The sequence below is a fragment of the Entelurus aequoreus genome, linkage group LG06, assembly GCF_033978785.1.
Source record: "Entelurus aequoreus isolate RoL-2023_Sb linkage group LG06, RoL_Eaeq_v1.1, whole genome shotgun sequence".
Taxonomy (NCBI): domain Eukaryota; kingdom Metazoa; phylum Chordata; class Actinopteri; order Syngnathiformes; family Syngnathidae; genus Entelurus; species Entelurus aequoreus.
In genome coordinates, this window is record NC_084736.1 from 60,910,506 (window position 1) to 60,933,471 (window position 22,966).

The following is a 22,966-nucleotide window of genomic DNA, read 5'->3' on the forward strand; positions in this document are numbered from 1 at the left end:
TTCCAGTCAGGGGCTTATTTCTTTTGTTTCTATCTGCATTTAAGCACGACGCAATCACGTTAGCTCTGTAGCTAAAGTGCTTCGCCGATGTATTGTCGTGGAGATAAAAGTCACTGTGAATGTCCATTTCGCGTTCACGACTCTCATTTTCAAGAGGATATAGTATCCGAGGTGGTTTAAAATACAAATCCGTGATCCACAATAGAAAAAGGAGAGAGTGCGGAATCCAATGAGCCCTTGTACCTAAGTTACGGTCAGAGCGAAAAAAGATACGTCCTGCACTGCACTCTCAGGTTCCTCATCCACAAATCTTTCATCCTGGCTCAAATTAATGGGGTAATCGTCGCTTTCTCGGTCCAAATCGCTCTCGCTGCTGGTGTAAACAATGTGCAAATGTGAGGAGCCCTTCAACCTGTGACGTCACGCTACTTCCGGTACAGGCAAGGCTTTTTTATCAGCGACCAAAACTTTATCGTCGATGTTCTCTACTTAATCTTTTCAGCAAAAATATGGCAATATCGCGAAATGATCAAGTATGACACATAGAATGGATCTGCTATCCCCGTTTAAATAAGAAAAATTCATTTCAGTAGGCCTTTAATACAGGGTGCTTATTAAGAGAATAACAAGAAACACAAGAGAATAATTTTCTTTCATAAAAATAAAATAAAAAAATCGCCAATCCTTTGATCGCGATTGACTAGTTGATCTTTGAAACCCTAATGGTCGATTGTGAAATTATTATAATTTGTATTTATTTATTAATATGACATCAGTGACACCTCCACCCTAAGGGTGACCAACAGGCTTGCATTTTAACGCCTGACCACGCCCGCACGCCTCTTCAGCCTCACATCCCACTGCTCTCAACACCGCGGCCACACCCCGAGTACACCCTGAGCTGCAACAGTGCATTAAGGCTGATTGTTGCAAGGCATCAGACATTTTCTAACATCCAACATCAAACAACAATTTCCTTAACCACAACCATCATAGCTCACCTGCGACGGAAAAAACTGACAAGCCAGATAATAGTCTGTGAACATTGCTCCAAAGTACGGATTTTGTGTTGGGTGAGGTGGCCAGGTAGCGGTTGCCAGGGCAGGTCGTCAATTTTTTTTTGTGCACCCCTACTGCCTACCATGACCGCATGTCCCTGCTGTAATAGCACTTTAAGTTAAACATTTGTTCACACATAAAAAAAACCCCAGCATACTGTCATGAAAGCAAAAGTTTTATTCATGTTTGTAATCACACAACTACCACAAGGAAGACTGTTTTCAGTCCAGGGTGTAGTTCGGTTAGAAAGCAACACTAAACATGTTTATTACATTAGAATCACTGCCACAAATCATTTGTCATGACTTTTCAGTTTCAGAATCACATACAATAGAAAAAAGAGAAAAGAAGTTTGAACCCTGTTGAACAGAGCTGGAAATATACAGTTCTGAATACTGAAACTTCTATGCATTACAGTTTTAATAGTGATTTTTTTCTTTGTTTTTTGGGTATGATTTAGTAATAAGATGAGCAACATTCAAAATGTTTTTATTCCAGTATTTACAACAGTTTCACTGTTAATTTATCGCAATTTTAATCGCACCTCCTTCATAAAAGCAACAGACCAACAATGCACTCGCTCCGCTACTTTTCACGGTATCAATGTTACCATGTTCAATTAGTTTTTTAAGCTGCGATATAGCAACAGCGTTTTATTAAAAGATTAAAATATACAATACATTACATTGAGGATGAGGAGGTTTACAGTGTTAGAAGATGGCATTAAAAGATGTAAATTAATTAAAAAGAAGTGGGACACAAATTATAAAATACATGTTTAGAGGTAGTATGTGAGCACTCTAAGCTACAGAAATGAAAAAAAAAAATGTTTGGATGAAATGGAATGAGGTAATAAAGCTGTGTATTGATTTATGGGATGTTAATTTTTTTAAGCAATGTTTCGTACAAGTTCATGTGGGCCTTTGCAGGTTATGAGCTATTGTTGGGCATTTGATGATGTCCACAAGCAGTACAAAAATGTAAATATGTACATAGTAAACATCACATTATGAAATGTGGGATGGTGTGAGGTTATGGTAAAGCAATCCTTTTCATTTCTTTATGCTCCATACTTTGGGTGGTCATTGGCTTGCACTAATTTGTACAGCCATAATGCAAAATACTCCTTGGAAGTAACCCCAACAGTCCTGTGTGGCGATGTCGCGTTCTTATAGTCCGGCAAACAGCTGCTTTGATCGCCGTCAAACGGAGACGCGAAGCAATTTTCAAAAAGGAGAGAAAAAAAAACAGAGTAAGTGCACACTTTTGACATTTAAAATGCCACGTAAAATAGATGTCATCCTGCAATTATTAATACAGAGAATACAATGGAAGTCTGACTGACTATCATTGGAGGGCTGTTGAATATTTACTTGACTCCTACAACATACAAGCTGATTTACCAAAAGAAAACACAGAGACAACCAAGAAACGTGGGCTCCTCGTGGCGGAAAATGGCATCCTTATGTGCGGCGTGGTCGTCGGACATTATGTACAGGAAAAGCAACTGTGGCGTGAAAAGGTTTTGTGTGTCCTCTTGTCGTTGGGCAGCTCGTTCGAGTCTATGCCCAGCTTGAGGCTCAAATGCATGAAGAGTTGATCAATTGGAGGTATCGGAGTGCACACTGCCAGGTCCCTCTGTCGGCGATATTACAGAAGACGGCGTTGTTGCATCTTGCCACCCCCCATTAGTCTGAGACACAAACAGGAGAAGGGTTAGATGACCTCTGCGATACGATCGCATGACAATAAGACATGAAAGCAAACTCCTAGCATCTCTGTGAGCCCTTTCATGCCATCTGAATGTTAGAATAATTATGTATATATTATCATCATAACTTTATGCTTAAGGGCCGTTGTTATAAAGTATTGTCAATTGTGTATCTGTGTAAGCTGGTAATCCAAAAGATTGACAGTCTGTTTATCAGTGTTGTGTCCAGACTCGGCCTGCTGACTGCCAAGGCCGAACATCGGGTACCGGGACGCAGACAAAGCAGAGACTGGGCGATAGCACCAGTGTATTATTTGTATTTTTGTATATATATCATATATTGTGTCTAACTGGAGTTGTCGAGATTACCCCCTTCCCTTAGCGACAGTGATGTAATAGGGACCTTCCTAATAAATAGAGGAGACACGCAGGCAGGACTTTTAGAACGTAGTTTGGATCTGTAACTAGAATACAGCCCAAAACACGTGTCTCCTCGAGCTAAATTGAACTCTGTCTCTGCATGATTCCTTGCTTCTTGTCTGATTATTAGATGTCATCAGTGTTTGAACCTGCCACTGACCAGTGATTTTTTTTGCGTAAAAACATAAGGCATTGTCGGACTATTCACTTTGATATTATGATTGCAATACAATAAACTATGAAAAATTGTAAAAAATAATAATGTTTAGTTTATTATAATGGTTGTAGACATAGTTAAAATATGTTATCTAACTTTTTGTAAACTTCAAATGACATAAACAATAGTAAACTTAGTTTGGTGTTGGTTTGGTTGGTGACCCCAAGATGCAGAAACATGCAGGTAATATAATATTTTTTTTAAACAAAACTACAATTAGTACCTTTATCCAAAAATGCATTACTCATTGAAAAACAGCCAAAAAATGGTTCATAGTTTTGAAAACCCAGAAATTGAGTTAAAATAATACCCTTATAACCCAAAAAATGGATTGCTCTTCATAAAAATAACTCCAAAATTCAACCCAACACTCGCAACTCATAAATTGGGTTATCCAAATAACCCAGCATTTTTTAGTGTGTATGCTCAGGTGGCCGGTTCTGAGACAGGATCAATTGCTTCAGTGTTGATTTAATGGAAGTGGGTTTTGTGTTTTAAAGCAGTGAATATCTCTGCACTGAATTCTTTAGCAGAACATTTTCATACACCACATTTTTAAACACATATTTTTTTTTACACTGAATTTTAAAAAAGTGATTTTTTTAAAGGCGCATTTTGCAAAAAACAACAACATTCTATTAAATTGTCAGCATAATTTGATATAAAAAAATTACGTTCACAAAATTCAAAACACAAAAAATTCAGTTACGTGAATTCAGTGTCAACATTTTTTTGTAATAAAGACACAAATTCCCCCCCAAAAAAATTGAAAAAAAGGAAAGCAGAACTATAATGATTTTAAGTACACCTATTCACCATTAATTAGTTGCTTATTAACATGCAAATTAGTAACATATTGGCTCTTAACTAGTCATTATTAAATACTTATTAATGTCTTATTATACAAGCAGTAAGCCATTAACTAAGAGTATTCCCTACACTGCAAAAACTGAAATGTAAGTAATATTGAATATCTCAAATAAGGGTGATGTTTACTTATTTTCTGTCAAATAAGATACTTCTTCTCACTAAGCAGATTTTATGTTCGAGTGTTTTACTTGTTTTAAGGGTTTTGGTCCTAAATTATCTCAGTAAGATATTATAGCTTGTTGCTGAGATTTTATGACCTATATTGAGTAAAACATGCTTGAAACTAGAATATCAACTGTTGCAAAGCTGTGTCATCAACACTCACAAGTATAAAACTGCTTTTTCAAAGTACAAATTTCTTATTTCAAGCATGAAATAAAAAATCATGACTTTGACACAATTGTGTCTCATAATTAAAACCGATGACAGCCAAATGGACTTTGCTGTTTTATTTTCAATGACACAATAGAAAATACATACTCATATAGTAGTACAGTTGGCACAGTACAGCAAACTGACAGTAAATATTTAAACATTTAACATGTGACATTTCAAACAATTTTGAACATAAATAGTTCATGCACATTCAGGTAAATTCTTCAATATTACAATAAAAAAAAAATTTGGTTGGGGGCCGGGCTGTAAATATATATATATATTCCTTGCGCACTAATTGACTGAAGGAGCACGCACTTGGCGCGATTATCTCATGTTATCGATGGGAGATATTTGTAGATATGTCAAGATAATGGCACTAGCATTTACTTAATTTAAGAATATTTTTCAACATATTGAGAAAAAAGGTAGAAAAGTGCACTTGTTATTATTAATAATTACTTATTTTAAGGTATTTTTGGGTTCGTTGAGGTTAGCTAATTTTACTTGTTTTGGAAAGTCTTGACAAGCCAAATGTTCTTGTTCTACTGGCAGATAATTTTGCTTAGTTCAAGTAAAATGCCCCTAACTTTTGTATTTTTTTCCCTTGTTTTTGAACACCAACTTTTTGCAGTGCAACCCTAACCCCAACCCTAACCCTGACCCTAAACCTAACCCTATGAGCAACTAATTAATGGTGAATATGTTCCCCATACTAAAGTGTTACCAAAAAAAAACAAAACAATTGCTCTGTTTTGAATATGAAATGCTTACTATTTTTATTTTACACTGTTAAAATAATAGGTGTATTTATGGTTTATTTATACATTATCATTGCACTTGATTCACTGTTTACCTCAGCAGCCATCCATTCTGAACACAAAAGTCATTCCCCCCCGAAATGCTTCCTCACACGCCGAAAAAAAGGGTTGACATGTTTTTTTGTTCCAGCCTTTGAGCCCCTGGAATCAGCAAAGAGACAAATTTGTCTAGTGTCCCAACCAATGGGAGCGATGCCTCAAATCAGTGTCTAAGCAGATTTCTGCAACGTCCGGCAGCTTGTCGCTACATATTCTCCTGCCAGTCAGGAGGAGGGAGGGCTCGGCCCGGGCTGAGGTGGGGAGAGCTGAGTGGAAGTGACAAGGCAGGGCTTCGCCAAGAGAGCCAGTCTTAGCCAGCCTGACTTTGCCTCGCTCTAGGCGTGACCTAGCCTTTACTGGATCCCGGTCTACGTCACCACCAACAATACTAAAGGTTAGTCTATGCTAATACGTCTATAAAGCACTTTATGAATTGCTGTTATAAACTAGACACGGTGCAACGACGCCTTACTGAAGAATAATATTTCTGTGTGTCTCCATGTCCCCCCCCCGCCCCCAGAGAAGGTGAGGTTGACTCAGTAGTGCCAGTTGCTATTTTAGTCAGGATTGTGCAAAGCTCCACTGAGCCACTAGGCACAGGTCTACAGTGCACGTGGAAGTGAGAAACCTTGTGAGAAAGTGAAAAACACTTGATCTAGCTCGGGGGCTGACATGTCTGAAAAGCTTATAGTAATAAGGCTTCAGCAGAGACGGAATGACACCGAAAGCTGCCGGTGCGGGGCCACATCATTTTCTTGCGTGTATAAACTAGTTTTGTATTGCTGAATACTTTGGTTATACACTAATTTAGTGATTCTCAAACTGTGGTACGTGTACCACTAGAACCTGGATGCATATGCAAAAGTACAAAATATTTACTGTATCTGTACAGTAATCTATTTATTTATATCTACACCTTATTGCTGTTTTTTATCTTGCACTACCATGAGCTAATGCAACAAAATGTCGTTCTTATCTGTACTGTAAAGTTCAAATTTGAATGACAATAAAATAAAAAGGAAGTCTAAGTCTAAGTCTAAGTAGTATGCGGGCTACATCTAGTGGCACTCCAAATTAGGGTTGTACGGTATAAGTTAAAGTTAAAGTTAAAATACCAATGATTGTCACACACACACCGGTATTAGTATAGTACCGCGATACTAATGAATCATTTTCGGTACTATACCGTCTCTGAAACGTACCGGTCCCCCCCCTCCCCTACGTCCGCGTCGAAGTCCGGTAGTGACATTGCTGGTTTACGAGCAGACGAGCATGTTCGGCAGCGCACAATCACAGAGTACTTAAGAGCAAACACAGTGTGTAGACAGAAAAGGGAGAACGGACACATTTTGGCTTAAAAACTAACGATAAAGGTGAAGTTATAACACTGAAACGCCCTCATGAAGAGGTACTTAAGACATGGCTAGCTTGCTAGCGGCTAATGTCCATCCACCGTCGGCAATGTTTTAGCTACCGTATTTTTCGGACTATAAGTCGCAGTTTTTTTGTGCGACTTATACTCTGGAGCGACTTATGTGTGAAATTATTAACACATTACCATAAAATATCAAATAATATTATTTAGCTCATTCACGTAAGAGACTAGACGTATAATATTTCATGGGATTTAGCGATTAGGAGTGACAGATTGTTTGGTAAACGTATAGCATGTTCTATATGTTATAGTTATTTGAATGACTCTTACCATAATATGCTACGTTAACATACCAGGCACGTTCTCAGTTGGTTATTTATGCGTCATATAACGTACACTTATTCAGCCTGTTGTTCACTATTCTTTATTTATTTTAAATTGCCTTTCAAATGTCTATTCTTGGTGTTAGGTTTTATCAAATACATTTCCCCAAAAAATGTGACTTATATATGTTTTTTTTCTTCTTTATTATGCATTTCCGGCCGGTGCGACTTATACTCCGGAGCGACTTGTACTCCGAAAAATACGGTACATCTACATCACTAATCCTCGCCTCCATGGCGACAAATAAAGTAAGTTTCTTACAAGTATCATCCCTGCAGGACGAGGAATAGCTAAACATGTTTCACTACACACCGTAGCTCACCGGCATCAAAATGTAAACAAACGCCTTTAGTGGATCGACACCTGACATCCACTGTAATGATATCAAGTACAGGCACGTATCTAGTCGATACTATTATGATTACGTCAATATTTTTTGGCATCACAACATCTTCTTTCGTTTAAAAAAAATGTATATTATGTTTATAAACTCAGGAAATATGTCCCTGGACACATGAGGACTTTGAATCTTTGTTCAGTTCAGTTTCAGTTTATTTGGGACATGCATACGATACAATGTAATGCATCACACACATCCAGTTGTTTCATTACAGCACGTCCGAAAAGGAGTAGGAAGAAGCAGAGCTTATTTAATCCTACCCTTTTTCATACCATAGCAATTGTATCCGATTTCCTTGTTCTCTGTAACAGAACAGTGAACAAATAAATAATAAATACATAATATACCATAGTAAACAAACAAATATTAAATACATAAATAATCTTTGTCTCAATAAAAAAAAAGGGAAAAAAAAGGTTTTCAAGATGTTCATCATAATTCTTGTTGTGTGTACTTTGTGAACACTTGTAGTTTGAACAGTCTCTTAAACTGAATCATATTGGTGCTTTGTTTGATTTATTTGGTTAATCCATTCAATAATTTAATTCCACATACAGATATGCTAAAGGTTGTAAGTGTTGTACGAGCATACAAATGTTGTAAATTAGATTTTCCTCTAAGGTTATATTTCTCCTCTTTTGTTGAGAAGAATTGTTGTACATTCTTGGGTAGCAGGTTATAGTTTGCTTTATACATCATTTTAGCTGTTTGCAAATGCACCAAATGGTTGAATTTCAATAATTGTGATTTAATAAATAAAGGGTTTGTATGTTCTCTATATTCAACATTATGTATTATTATAATTGATCTTTTTTAGCGAGTGAAGCGCACATTTGTAGTTGTTTCCCCATATTTCTGCACAATAACTCAGATATGGTAACACTAGTGAGCAGTAAATAATATGAAGTGATTTTTGGTCTAGATTAGAAAATGCTTTGCTTAATTCATTATTGACATGTTTCTTGCTACTTTATGTTGTACATTTTTTTACATGAGATTTCCAATTCATTTTTTCATCTACTATTACACCCAATAATGTGTTTTCTTATACCCTTTCAATATTTACTCTGTCTATCTGTATTTTGGTGTTTTTAGTGACTAATTCACTTCATTTCTGCAAACTACTCATTCCTTTTGATTTCAATAACATCAAGAATGAGTATTTGCACGCACACAGCAGGCATAACCATACAAGGTAAGCAAATACAAAATGCTGAAATGACACTGCCTTTATCAATTATATTCATCTTTTACTCTGGAAGCTGCAGAATGAGTGCTGCTTTACTTTAAGGCACAGTATTAAACTTCAGCAGACGGCAGAAGTTCCTGTGTTCGCATGGCTGCGAGCAATAACATGTAAATATTTCATCATAAAGAATATGGAAGTAAGAATATTTTGAAAACAGCCAAAACAGAAACCATGCACTGGAGTTCTATGATTGAACAAAGTATATACTGTATTTGTATGGAAGTGTAATACAATTTTAACCTGAGCCCTCGGCGTAGCAAATAACCGTATATGCAGAAATATTTTTATTCATTGAGGCACAGGGGTGTCAAACTCTTTTTTTTTTTTTTATTGAGGGCCACATCGCAATTATGGCTGCCCGCAGAGGGCCGTCTGTAATATTGAATATATACATGAATATGAACATGTAATAGCCCCGTTATATAATTTGCAGAGGCAACTCTTTTGACTATTGTATTTATTGATAGTAACAGATTGATAGATAACTTGCTTTGAAATTGTAAGTCAAGGTGACAAGCAAATATTTAAAAAAAATAAAACAAAACAATAATAATTGTTTGGAAATTGTTCCACACAGTAGCTCAGTTTCAAAGGATGGAAAGGATAATGCAGGTATTAAGTTACTTAAGTCTACTTAATTTAAGTAGACTAAAACTATACCATAGTAGCAATAAAAAATATATGTAATATTTACATATAATATATACAGTATAAAATATATATTCATATATTATATTCCATCCCCCCATTTTCTACCGCTTGTCCGTATCGGGGTAGCGGGGGGTGCTGGAGCCTATCTCAGCTGCATTCGGGCGGAAGGCGGGGTACACATATTATTATATTATATTATATTGTTATATAATACATACAATATATAACAAATTCAAATGATCATGTACAATATTACAGTATATGTCACAGCTGCAGCAAAACAAAAACAAAAAAAAACTAAAATTAAAAATAAATCTTCTTGCATGATCATATAATATTACTGTTCAGAACAAATGCAATAGGATGCAGTAATTTTTTGTCATTATTAAAAATTGGAAATACATTCACGCAGAAAGCGCTTCATAATTTCCAGCCTTTTTCAGGCCACATAAATGATGTGGCGGGAAAACATAATATAATTAAGTTAAGTACCAATGATTGTCACACAGACGAGGTGTGGCGAAATTATTTTCTGCATTTGACCCGTCACCCTTGATCACCCCCTGGGAGGTGAGGGGAGCAGTGAGCAGAATCATTTTTGGTGCACTGCAAAAAGTCAGTGTGCAAAAACAAGAAAAAAACAAAACAACAATTAAGGGTATTTTATTTGAACTAAGCAAAATGATCTGCCAATAGAACAAGAAAATTCAACTTGTCAAGACTTTCCAAAACAAGTAAAATTAGCTAACCTCAATGAACCCCAAAATACCTTAAAATAAGTATATTCTCACTAATAACAAGTGTACTTTTCTTGGTAGGAAAAAAAAGAGACCTTTTTGCTCAATATGTTGAAAAATATTCTTAAATTAAGTAAATGCTAGTGCCATTATCTTGACATAATGATATGCGCTCGGCATGATTTTTTTTTTTCATGCTTGAAGTAAGAAATTATTACTTTAAACAAGTAGTTTTATACTTGTGAGTGTTAATAACACAGCTTTGCATCAGTTGATATTCTAGTTTCAAGCATGTTTTACTCAATATACTGTAGGTCAAAAAACCTCAGCTACAAGCTGTAATATCATACGTTGATCATTTAGGACCAAAACCCTTAAAACAAGTAAAAGACTCGAACATAAAATCCGCTTAGTGAGAAGAATTATCTTATCAGACAGAAAATAAGCAAATATCACCCTTATTTGAGATATTTAATCTTACTTAGATTTCAGTTTTTGCAGTGTGATTTAACCCCCAATTCCTAATGCTGGGTAACACATAAAATAACGAAGCTGGCCACCTGACTTGACGAGTCGGGCCACACAAAATAATGAAACCGTGTTAAATAATTTAGCAGAACACATAACACTTTTCTGGCTAAATTAAAAGAACAAATACATTTAGCCAGAAAGCGCTTTATTATTTGCAGCCTTTTGCAGACAACTTTAATGACGTGGTGGGCCACATAAAATAAGGCGGCATATTGGTAAACCACATTGTGGGGGGTGGGGCGGGGGGGGGGGGGGGGGGGCTGCGGACCTGCAGCGAAGCGGGGTGTTCCAGGACTGGCTTCGAGATCAGCGACAGGTGCGTAGATGGCCCACCTGGGCCTGTTTATCTAAACACCTGTCGCTCTCTTAAAAGGCAGAAGCCGGGGAGGAGAGGGGAGTTGGGGTTGGAGCACGAGCGAGAGCGAGAAGGACAAGCCCAAAGACAATTGCTGAAAAGCACATGAAAGACAATTTATTGAAAAATAAACCATATTGTAAACCTGGACGCGACTGTCATGTCGGTGCTTGGTGGTCCGAAGAACCCGGAGGAGACATACCTCCACACACATAAAATAATCATGTAAAATGATGTGGCGGGCCACATTAAAAATTGCAGGAGACTACTTGAAATGAGATGGCGGGCCACTTAAAATATTAAGTCTCGGACGCGGTACTCACATTTAAGCTGTGTGGACTGTACATGGTGTTTCGGCCAAGAGCATCACTGTATCCTGCCGTCTGACTGATAACATGGCGCAGGGTATCCACCTGAAGGGACAGACAAGGTAGACAGGCTATTCAGCTTGGTGTGTGGCAGCAGGCCAACACTAACTGAACACATGCTCATGGACAGGCACTAACTACTGTGGCGCAACAACACAACTCCATACACAGAAAATGTGCTAATCGCATTTGCTAATTGGTTGGCGTCTAATGTTATTAGCATGCTATACAATAATTATATTTGCAACAATGCATAGCTAGATATGTGTTTAATGATAAAAAAGAACAACGCATAAACAGTGGTTGTCTTTACTTTTAAATATCCATAATAAAAATAGATTGTTGTAAGTGCACAGTTTGTTTGTTTTTTGCATTAAATGTACATAATGGAAGACAGCAACAACAAACAATACAACACTATGACAAAGGGAGACAAAAGAGGGTACAGGACAATAACAAAGGGGAAACACGGTACCAAAAACCCAATACCAACCCAAGAGGTCAAGTCAAAGCCAAATGCATTTACCAAATCTTAGTAGAAAATGTGAATATATTAATTGCTGTGTGTTATAATCCTGTTTTGCCTAACAGAATAGCAAAACACAGCAAAACAGTCAGAAGACACTCTGAGCGTGCTTTTTTTTTTTTTTGCTTTTTTTTTTTTTTGCTGCTTTTGCTTGCATGTGCTTCAGACGGCACTGTGGATGGCTCAGCACACAGGCAAGACAAGGACAGCTCTCTGCACCCGCAGTGAGGAACTGTCCCTGATTGTTGATCCTACCTGTGACTGTACATTGGCTCCGACTTGTGCCCCTTGGTAAGAATCCCCATTCAGACTCTGCATGCTCAAGAACATGTCCCCAGAGTTTGGGAGGTTAAAAGAACCTGAAGAACCTAGAGAGGGAAGATGTAAGTAGCTGAATAACATGAGCTGGCTTACAAGTAAGGCAGACACACAACTCACATCCACACACACACACACACACATACCATATTTTGCGAACTATAAGGCGCACTTAAATTCCTTCCATTTTTTAAAAAAAATCGACAGTGCGCCTTATAACCCCGTGCGCCTAATGAACGTGTCAATTCTGGTTGTGCTTACAGACCTCGAAGAAATGTGACGCCTGTTCAATAAATGACGTTAGCAAGTACCCGTGAGCAACCAACACCAAAACGTTGATGTTTTATTGAGACTGTAGAACATTACACACGGCGCCCAAAAATATGTCAAAAAGTTTTAGGATAACTTTGGTAAGCTACAAAGCCGCACCGCTTGATGGAACGTGGGGCAGTAGTCAGACGTACTGTGCTTCAACATACGTAATTACGGTGTGTGTGTATAAGGACACCAAAATGGCACCTATTAGGAGACATTATCTGCCGTTTTGTTTTGCGATATTATGCAAAACTTTTCTTACCTATTCCTACCTTTGGCACATCAACTTAATGTGTATTATATTTATCCATGAGAGCATTTTTGTTGTAAATTGTGAGGTGTGTCTGTTAAAATCATGGTTGTCTTTACAAATGATGACAGATGTGAACAAATGCATATTGTCTTTGTGTGATGGTGTAAATGGGGTGTGGTTGTATCGTATATTAAGTATGTGTCCATGAAAGGGCATTTTATGACTTTTCTTAATTTGATTACATGCTATAGTATGATTTTATTGTCATAATTTTATTGCATGATTTTTGTATCCCTTTAATTTAGGTAGCCAGGGACTGCAGATGGAAATTAGCTATTTAGGTATAATCTGTTACAGAACATATCTGTCTTTGAGCTTCATTTTTCTGTGCATTGTCCCTTCAAATAAAGACTACACTAAACTAAACTAAACCTGCTGATGTGTATTTGGGATCTGCATAAGTCCCGAAAATGTGTGTGCGTCCGCCATTGTAGTCAATAAGCTCCTTCTTTTTTTCTATACTCTTGTTGTGGAGCATTCATCCTCCGTTGTTGTCATTTCCAATACAAAGTAGCGTAAAGCTCCATAGTTCATAGTTAGCAATAGTTCTAACGTATTATGTCAGTAGATTCGCTATGGAAGCGCTAAAAACTGCCCGTACGGGGGAGAATATGCTGTCGAATTGGAATTGGAGACACGGAAATAATACAGAAAGAGGCTTGAATGATGGTCTGTAAAACGTAATCTGTGCAACATTTTGACCAAATAATCACCATTACATGTCATGCAGACCAGTGGTCCCCAACCTTTTTGTAGCTGGGGACCGGTCAACGCTTGAAAATGTGTCCCACGGACCGGGTTTTTTTTTTTTTTTTTTTTTTTTTTTTTTTTTCATAAAGAAATACAATCATGTGTGCTTACGGACTGTATCCCTGCAGACTGTATTGATCTATATTGATATACAATGTATGTATTGTGTTTTTTATGTTGATTTAATTTAAAAAATAATAATAATAATAATATATATATATATATATTTTTTTTTTAAATTAAATTTCTTGCGCGGCCCGGTGGTTGGGGACCACTGATGTAGACCACAAGGAAGTGTTTTAAATGTAGAACAAAAAAAACCTCATAATATGGCCCCTCTGATGTGTTTAATAATCCGGTGCGCCTTTTGTATGAAAATTGACCTGAATAGACCTGCTCATCTGCAGTACGCCTTATAATTCGGTGCGCCTTATGGTCCAAAAAAATATGGCATATCTGAATAAATGCAACGCTACTCAGACACATACAAATATAGTGAGGGAAAAAAACGCCCATAAAGCAAGCAACTACCAGAGCGAGGGAGGAATGCACAAGGAGCAAATCAACAAACACATGAGGACGAGATGCAGGAGGACTAAAAATAAAGGATTTGGATATTTTTTTACCGACAAGATGGGCACAGATGAAGTGAGGATCACAAAACACAAGGGGCCAGTCCTACACGTGGTACAGTCTACATGGTCTAATCCCAATCTAACACTGGCAGGAAGGTATCACATGATAAATGACAAGAACAATAAGAAGCTTATGAAAAGACCAGTACCAGTAAACATGTTGGTTAAAAGACTGTTTTTGCTCTCTGCAGAATCCAGCTGAAACTCTTCATCTTTCATCTGGAATCCTGGGTGCAAGAAAAAGGGACCACTTCATGAGCTTACCACATCCTGATGAAGCTCAACCCAGTCCAAATTCAGCACATTCAGGCTACAACAGGCTTTTTTAAAAAAAAATATGTATAACAATGTGACATGACTCTAAAAATGCAAATAATAATGCTATAAGCGTAGTCGGAATGCTCCCAGCTATTATGTTTACACATAATAATACGCAGCCATTCCATGTGACTAGATACCATTACATTTAAAATGACAGCAGGTTGACGGAAAAGTCAAGGGAAAACAAATCCCGTGGCGATATTCTTATTTATTTTTTGTTCTCCTCCAAAAAAAAAAAAATGTGTTCTCAGTTCACAAGTCAGGAACGCTTCCTTTATGCATGAGTTTTCTCCGCACCGAGTGTCTTATAGACAGGAGACACTGTGATCCCCAAGCTGGGAGCCGGGCTTGTCACTCTCGGCTGTGTGAACGGTGCATGAGAGAGTGAGATAGGGAGGGAGGTAGGCAGCAGGTTTAGGCCCGAGGTGCAGGGCAGGTCTTTTTTTTTTTTTTTTGCATCTCGTTTCTTTATTATGCAGGAGTGCCTACCGGAGTTAGGTGTAGTAGGGGAGTTGGCCTGGCTGTTCTGCACGGCGGCGGCTGCGGCGTGCGCCGCGTTTACAGCCGTCTTGGCCGCGTAGAGGTTGGCCTCCTCCTGAAACTTGCCGATGTTTTTCTTGTAGCGGATGCGTTTGTTGCCGAACCAGTTGGATACCTGCGTGGAAGAGCACAGAGGGGAGGAGCAGAGGAGTCAGACGTCGAGCAGCCACAGCAAGAGTGCACTGAGCAGTGAGACTGTTTCAAGATGTCATGTTTGGGTCCATCAAGTATCCAATTCCCAGCCCCTGCAGCAATGTCCACTGGGTACACAAGCTAATTAAGAGATAATAAGGAGCCACTTGTGTCTTCCCATGGATGGGAGCCTGACACGCTCTCAGCTGCGTCTCCTGACAGAACCCAAACACGAGGGGCCCCTGCTGCTTTGACACGTCGTCACGCTATTGTGTGCGGCTGGTTGTTAAGGCGACTCACCTCCCCTCAGTGAAACGCCGAGGTGATCAAGTAACAAAATATATACCGGATGAAAATGCAGATGATCGCAAATGCAATTTATTACGAGCAATCAAATATTTGAAAGCAACACTAATATCCTTGAGAAAACCAGCGTCATCTGCAGTTTTTGATTTTTTTTTTTGGTAGAGTTAAACATTTTGGAGGAAAAAAATAACACAAATGTCCACTCCAGAGGATACTGGTTACACTGCAAAAAGTCAGTGTTCAAAAACAAGAAAAAATAAAAAACTAAGCAAAATTATCTGCCAATAGAACAAAAAAATTTGGCTTGTCAAGACTTTCCAAAACAAGTAAAATTAGCTAACCTCAATGAACCCCAAAATACCTTTAAAATAAGTATATTCTCACTAATAACAACTGTACTACTATATGAGTATGTATTTTCTATTGTTTCAAAGTCCATTTGGCTGTCGTCTGTTTTAATTATGAGACACAATTGTGTCAAAGTCATGATTTTTTTTTTTTACATGCTTTAAATAAGAAATCATTACTTTAAAAAAATGGTTTTATACTTGTGAGTGTTGATGACACAGCTTTGCAACAGTTGATATTCTAGTTCCAAGCATGTTTTACTCAATATAGGTCAAAAAATCTCAGCAACAAGCTGTAATATCTTACTGAGATCATTTAGGACCAAAACCCTTAAAACAAGTAAAACACTCTAACATAAAATGTGCTTAGTGAGAAGAATTATCTTATCAGACAGAAAATAAGCAAATATCACCCTTATTTGAGATATTTAATCTTACTTAGATTTCAGTTTTTGCAGTGTATTAATAATACACACTGCAAAAAGTCAGTGTTCAAAAACAAGAAAAAAAAATACAAAAATGAGGGGTATTTTATTTGAACTAAGCAACATTATCTGCCAATAGAACAAGAAAATTCGGCTTGTCAAGACTTTCCAAAACAAGACAAATTAGCTAACCTCAATGAACCCAAAAATACCTTAAAATAATTCTAATCTCACTAATAACAAGTGCGGCTTTTCTTGGTAGAAAAAAAAAGAGACCTATTTGCTCAATATGTTGAAAAATATTCTTAAATGAAGTAAATGCTAGTGCCATTATCTTGACATAATGATATGCGCTCGGCATCATGATTTTTTTTTAAAGAAATGATTACTTAAAAAAAGTAGTTTTATACTTGTGAGTGTTAATGACGCAGCTTTGCATCAGTTGATATTCTAGTTTCAAGCATGTTTTACTCATTATAGGTCATAAAATCTCAGTTACAAGCTGTAATATCTTACTGAGGTCATTTAGGACCAAAACCCTTAAAACAAGTAAAACACTCTAACATCAAATCTGCTTAGTGAGAAGAATTATCTTATCGGACAGAACATAAGCAAATATCACCCTTATTTGAGATATTTAATCTTAGATTTCAGTTTTTGCAGTGCAGACGGGAACCCAAATGTTGTCAACATGCACTAATTACTTGATAATATTGTATTTTCTTTATACAGTATCCACATACAGTATTCAAATCAAGGCTAAATACACTTATTTAATTTTGCATATGACAACTGAAAGTATTTTATCTACAATATTGGATTTTAATTGAATTAAGTATTGATTGTATTTTTATTGATGATTTTATTTGCTTTTAATTGTATGCATCTTCAAAGCACTTAGAATTAAACTTTCCTTAATTTCTTATTGTTTCCCCCCCCCCCCCCCCATTTAGGAAGCTTTACCACAATTCACTTTTATGAATGGCAAAACTATTGTGATGCAATATTGAAATACTTTTAAAATATATTTTTCGTTTGAATGTCTAGATATGTATTTGATAAATAGTGGACAAATTTAGGGTGAATAGAAAAGGATGCATTCAATATGCCACTTTTTTAGACTCCGCATTTACTTAATTTTCTATGATACAAATAGTTTGTTGTGCACACACTAAAACATATTGGGTTATTTTGATAACCCAATTTATGAGTTGCTAGTGTTGGGTTAAATTTTGTAGTTATTTTTAGGAATAGCAATCCATTTTTTGGGTTGTAAGGGTATTTATTATTTTAACTCCATTTCTGGGTTTTCAAAATTATGAACCATTTTTGGGTTGTTTTTCAACGAGTAACGCATTTTTGGGTATTAAAAAGTTACTTTTTTCTTGAAGGGAATTTAATTATGGATTATTCTCATTAACATTATTTACAACCACCCAACATTGAGTTAACATAACTCAAGTTTTGGGTTAAATTATTCAACCCAATAGTTCGGTGGGGAATAAAACAACATAGCAATCAATTTTTTGGAGTTATGAGGGTATTATTTGAACTAAATTTCCAGGTTTACAAAATTATGAATATTTTTTTGGGTTGTTGTTCAACGAGTAACGTATTTTTGGGTAAAAGGTTTGTTTTATTAAAAAGTCACTTTTTTCTTGAAGGGAATTGTATTATGGATTATTCTCATTAACATTATTTACAATCACCCAACATTGAGTTATCGTAACGCATCTTTTTGGTTAAATAATTCAACACAAAAGTTGGGTTGAAAAAATTAACCCAAAATGTTCAGTTAAAATAACTCAAAAAAGGGCTTTGCAGTTGGGTTAAAATTGGGTTATTTTTTTAACCCAGCATTTTTTTAGTATGCAGAAATAAAGTCAACAGGAAGAGATACATGTTCAGGTGAAAGATGGCTCACTGAAGATTTAGAGCAGTTTGAAATGCTAATTTCATTGAAATGAATGTCTAACATTAGTCAGACACTAAAAAGTTGTATGCATCTTCTGTGTGAATGCTGGCGCTGCGATAAGAGCAGAATAATGATGAGATGATGCCTGCTTTTAATGGTTCTATAAATTAGAGTGTCTCATTGCTGTGCTGCTGCCCCCCTCAAACACCTCGCGTCCCCCCTCCCCGAACCCCATCCTCTCTATCTCTCTGGCCTTGCAGCCCATTGCTGGACCAGCCAAAGAGCAGCTGCCCCTAATGACGCTTTATTTAATTTCCACCCATGCGCTTAAATTTTAATATCCCCAGCAGCCAGCCAATGTTGTGGCATAAAAAGCAACTGGATTTGCAGGACAACAGATCATTTCTATCCCGCACGTCTCAGTGCTCTAAATCTTTAATATCTAAGCAATTAAAATTAATGACCATTCAGGCGAGACCCACTGTCGGCGGCAGGGTTTCCTTGACATCAATTGTTTGATGGCTTTACCTAGAGGTTAAACTAACAAGCAATGTTTAATTGGAAGCAATGAAAGCCCTGGCCATCATCCCTTTTACTTAACCTGCTTATAGTGCATCGTAACGACGTAATCGCCACACGTTTTTAGAAAGGTCAGGAAGTGAACATCACATCATTTGTACACGTCATTATCTTTACCTCATCCAAACATGCACGCCAACAATGTGATGACAACTATACATTTTTAAATAGTGAACCATCAAACGTAAACTTGCACTATTTCTAATTGCAATGAAAGGAATGATGAAGTGTGTACATATAAAGCATGATACAGGTGTGTAACATACAATATGAGCAGATACATAATAACATCACATCTATTTTACTCCTGTCTACCGAGCTCTAGCATTTGTGGTTCTCCGGGTCGTCCTATAGAATCGAGCAATATAAGGTGCGGATCACGACCTAATCTATAGAACTAATTCGCTTCCATCTCGGAGAAGGCCATGCGTCCAGTCGACCGCAAAGTAAGGGCAGAGCTGGGGTGTTAACACCGGAATACCTGACATCAGCAGCCCTAAAGCCAGCGATTGTGTAATGAGCATGTGGACTGTTTGCAAGAACACAACGGAGTTGCTAGACGTCGTGAAAGGTGCGAGCTGTGTTATACTCCCTTTCGATCGATAAAAAACAGTCAATGAAAATGAATGCTTGATTCGCCTATGAGCACAGTTTGGACGGCCTTGAGCTTTCAAAACATTTTAATTTTACTCTGAAAGACAAGCCATCAGTTATGAAGGATCCATAAATAATGAGTGGGCATAAGCCCCCCTCACTGCACTGGGATCTAAGTAGGGAGTTCAGATGAAGGAAGGGATTTATGGGTAATAACTGTTGTAATTAATTTCTTAAAATGTGGTTTTCTGGGGCAGTCATGAACCCTAAAACAACCATGCAAATAAAAATATCAAACATTTCAACCTCGCGAACAATAACGTAGGGGTGTTTCGTCAGCAATAATGTATTGAGCAAAGCTGCCGACTGATATTGGCATACCACTCACGATGGATGGTTTTTACTTGATGAACTGTTTGAGTAATTAACAACAGTTTGAGCTTCTGACAAAATTATTTAGCCGCGGACGGACTGTGACTGTGTAAAGCTGTGGCGGTGTGGGGACCAAATCACAATTGGGTAAACATCAGACTACTTGCTTATTAAAAAGAGTTAAAGCATTAGAAAGAAGTCAATAACAATGTCTGCTTTGGCCTCTGTTTGTCAAGGACTGTGCCACTAATGGGGCCTGCGATGAGTTCAAGTGCATTTTTAAAGGCACTCTAACTCTTGAGAGGAGAACTGCTTGGCGAGGCAGTAGGAAAACTGGGCAACGTTCCATTTGTGCCTGCATCTAAGGGACCTATTATGAATTTTGTCTGTTCTGACTTATAAATGTTGTCACAAAGTTAGATACTCTTGTTAAACAATGCCAAAGCGTCAAATCGTGAGGTCCATGCATTTTTCATGCAGTTTTGGATGCCTCTGTTTGCGGGGTTTAGCATTCTAGCTACGTTGTGACGTCTTTGCAATGTGGAAGTTCTTATTTGGACTTTAAGTCAAACTCTTAGTATGAGGGGGAGGAGCTATAAGTAAACACAAACAAAAGGTAGGATAAAGTAACATGTTTACCTAATCTTGGCATGCCCATACTGTAGTAACACCGACATGCAACATGCAGTGACATAAATGCTGCTAAAAGCATTTTTTCTTTTAAAGTAGAGTCTGAATCGATCGGACAGTGTGCAAGTGTACGTAATGTTGTGACCGGGTGAATCTTTTTTTAGGTTTATGAAGTTCATTTTTGACTGTGCCTGAACAAAAATAGCAGTGATGACCTCTTATATACCTATAAGTCGCAGTTTTTTTCATAGTTTGGCCGGGGGTGCGACTTATACTCAGGAGCGACTTACGTGTGAAATTATTAACACATTACCGTAAAATATCAAATAATATTATTTAGCTCATTCACGTAAGAGACTAGACGTATAAGATTTCATGGGATTTAGCGATTAGGAGTGACAGATTGTTTGGTAAACGTATAGCATGTTCTACATGTTATAGTTATTTGAATGACTCTTACCATAATATGTTACGTTAACATACCAGGCACGTTCTCAGTTGGTTATTTATGCGTCATATAACGTACACTTATTCAGCCTCTTTTTCACTATTCTTTATTTATTTTAAATTGCCTTTCAAATGTCTATTCTTGGTGTTGGGTTGTATCAAATAAATTTCCCCCAAAAATGCGACTTATACTCCAGTGCGACTTATATATGTTATTTTTTTCCTTCTTTATTATGCATTTTCGGCCGGTGCGGCTTATACTCTGGAGCGACTTATTGTCCGAAAAATACAGTATATTTAAACATTGTACATTTTCAAAGGATAGTTGTTATACTTTTGTAGATGGTGACAGAGCTTTCACCGCTGCTGCTCCCAAGCTCTGGAACGACCTACCTCTTAGTGTTAGACAAGCCTCCTCTCTTCCTGTTTTTAAATCTCTCTTAAAAACATACTTTTATTCCATGGCTTTTAACACTCAGTGATATCCATCCTGCAATGGCGCCCCATAATACACCTGCTGTGAACCTGTTTTTATGTTTTTATGTTTTTATGGTTTTATGTTTTATTTATTTTATTTATTTATTTGTTATTGTGTTCTGTTTGTGTTGTGTTGTGTTTGCTCGGTTCTCGTATTATCTTTTAACCTGCTCATTGTACAGCACTTTGGCTACCCCTGTGGTAAATTTTAAATGTGCTTTATAAATAAAGTTGATTTGATTTGGTTTGATGGTGGGGCGTAGTTACGTTTGCTATCTGAGGATGCTTAAAGAAACAGACATATTTCAGACGGACTCAAAAAACGGGTTATAAAACCGATTGTGGAGCAACATTTTTTTGCAAAGTTTATAACAAAGCATATCCAATACATATTATCCAGACCACAAATAGTTTTAAATGTAAATTAAACTCATCACTCTTTAAGCGTAACATGACTGGGCCTTGCCTCGGGGAGTAACTAGAACAAAACTTGACGATTCAAAAAACAACACATAACCTGCTGATGCCAAACAACAAACAAAAAACAATGTGGCAAACAATAGTAAATGTACACACACATATGATGAAAACATTGGTGTGCTTGTATGAGCTGACCAAAATAGTCAATGGAACTGCTGTTTAAAGGTGGGATGTGAATTGGACTCTCTTAAAAATGTCAAGTATAATCAAGCTTATTAATGTTTTTCCTTATAGTAACATTAGCAGTCGATGTAGTTGTGTGGAGGAGGAGGAATAGGAGGAGGAGGGGGAATCTGTGCAGTGAAGTGGCTATTACATACATAAACAAAGGAGGTAACAAAGAAATGAAAACAGTGGATCAGGAGAAGTTATGACATACCTGAGATACTGTGATGGTGCTTCCCACCCCCTGAAGGCAAAAAAGAATGGGCTTTTACAGTATCTGACTCTTCATGACTACACTCAATATATCCCTCAACACTCCCCTCCCCACACAGAACAAAACACTGCAGATGAATCGTTATGGTATAGATTAATGCGTCTGTGATACTGTGCTTCATGAGGACGAGCCTGGAACGATATTACGTTTTAGTGTTGAGTAGTCAGTCGGAAATAGCATGGGAGATAGCTTGGTAGAACTTAAGAGGTTGGGGGCGGGGGAGGGGGGGGCTCAGGTGTGCCTTCAGGTCTATACCCAACAAGTACAGTAGGCTATGTATTAGCAGATTCAAGCAAGGTCATCTTGTTTTGAAGCAATTTTCTTTCCCGAAAATTGATGATTTCTTCACATTTTATGACCTGAGTGAGTGACAGGCTGGAGAGAGAGTGCAGGTGGTGGATGGGAATGAGCGGATGGCAGGGGAGCAGGCGTTGGGGGGGCAGTTAAGGAAGGACAGCGTAGGGCTTTGATTGAGGCCAAGATGATGGTCCTCCCCTCCCTGTGGCCCTGCTCTGACTGACTGGGACCGGCCTTGACTGAAGC

At 37.5% G+C, this 22,966-nt stretch overlaps 1 protein-coding gene across 6 annotated transcripts in view; it reads right to left on the reverse strand.

Moving 5' to 3' along the window:
• Positions 1–1,221: 1,221 nt before the first annotated feature.
• pbx3b (pre-B-cell leukemia homeobox 3b) overlaps positions 1,222–22,966 on the reverse strand; it is a 150,484-nt gene continuing 128,739 nt past the window's right edge. The window contains exons 6-11 of one of the 6 annotated variants that reach the window (XM_062051116.1): positions 22,364–22,393; positions 15,230–15,395; positions 14,569–14,646; positions 12,344–12,456; positions 11,518–11,607; positions 1,222–2,752 (exon numbers count right to left, since the gene is read on the reverse strand). In XM_062051116.1, the coding sequence (XP_061907100.1) occupies positions 2,660–2,752; positions 11,518–11,607; positions 12,344–12,456; positions 14,569–14,646; positions 15,230–15,395; positions 22,364–22,393 (570 nt within the window). In that variant the 3' untranslated portion in view covers positions 1,222–2,659. The remainder of the gene's footprint in view (positions 2,753–11,517; positions 11,608–12,343; positions 12,457–14,568; positions 14,647–15,229; positions 15,396–22,363; positions 22,394–22,966) is intronic. The other 5 variants (XM_062051117.1, XM_062051118.1, XM_062051121.1 and 2 more) reach the window with 5 other exon arrangements.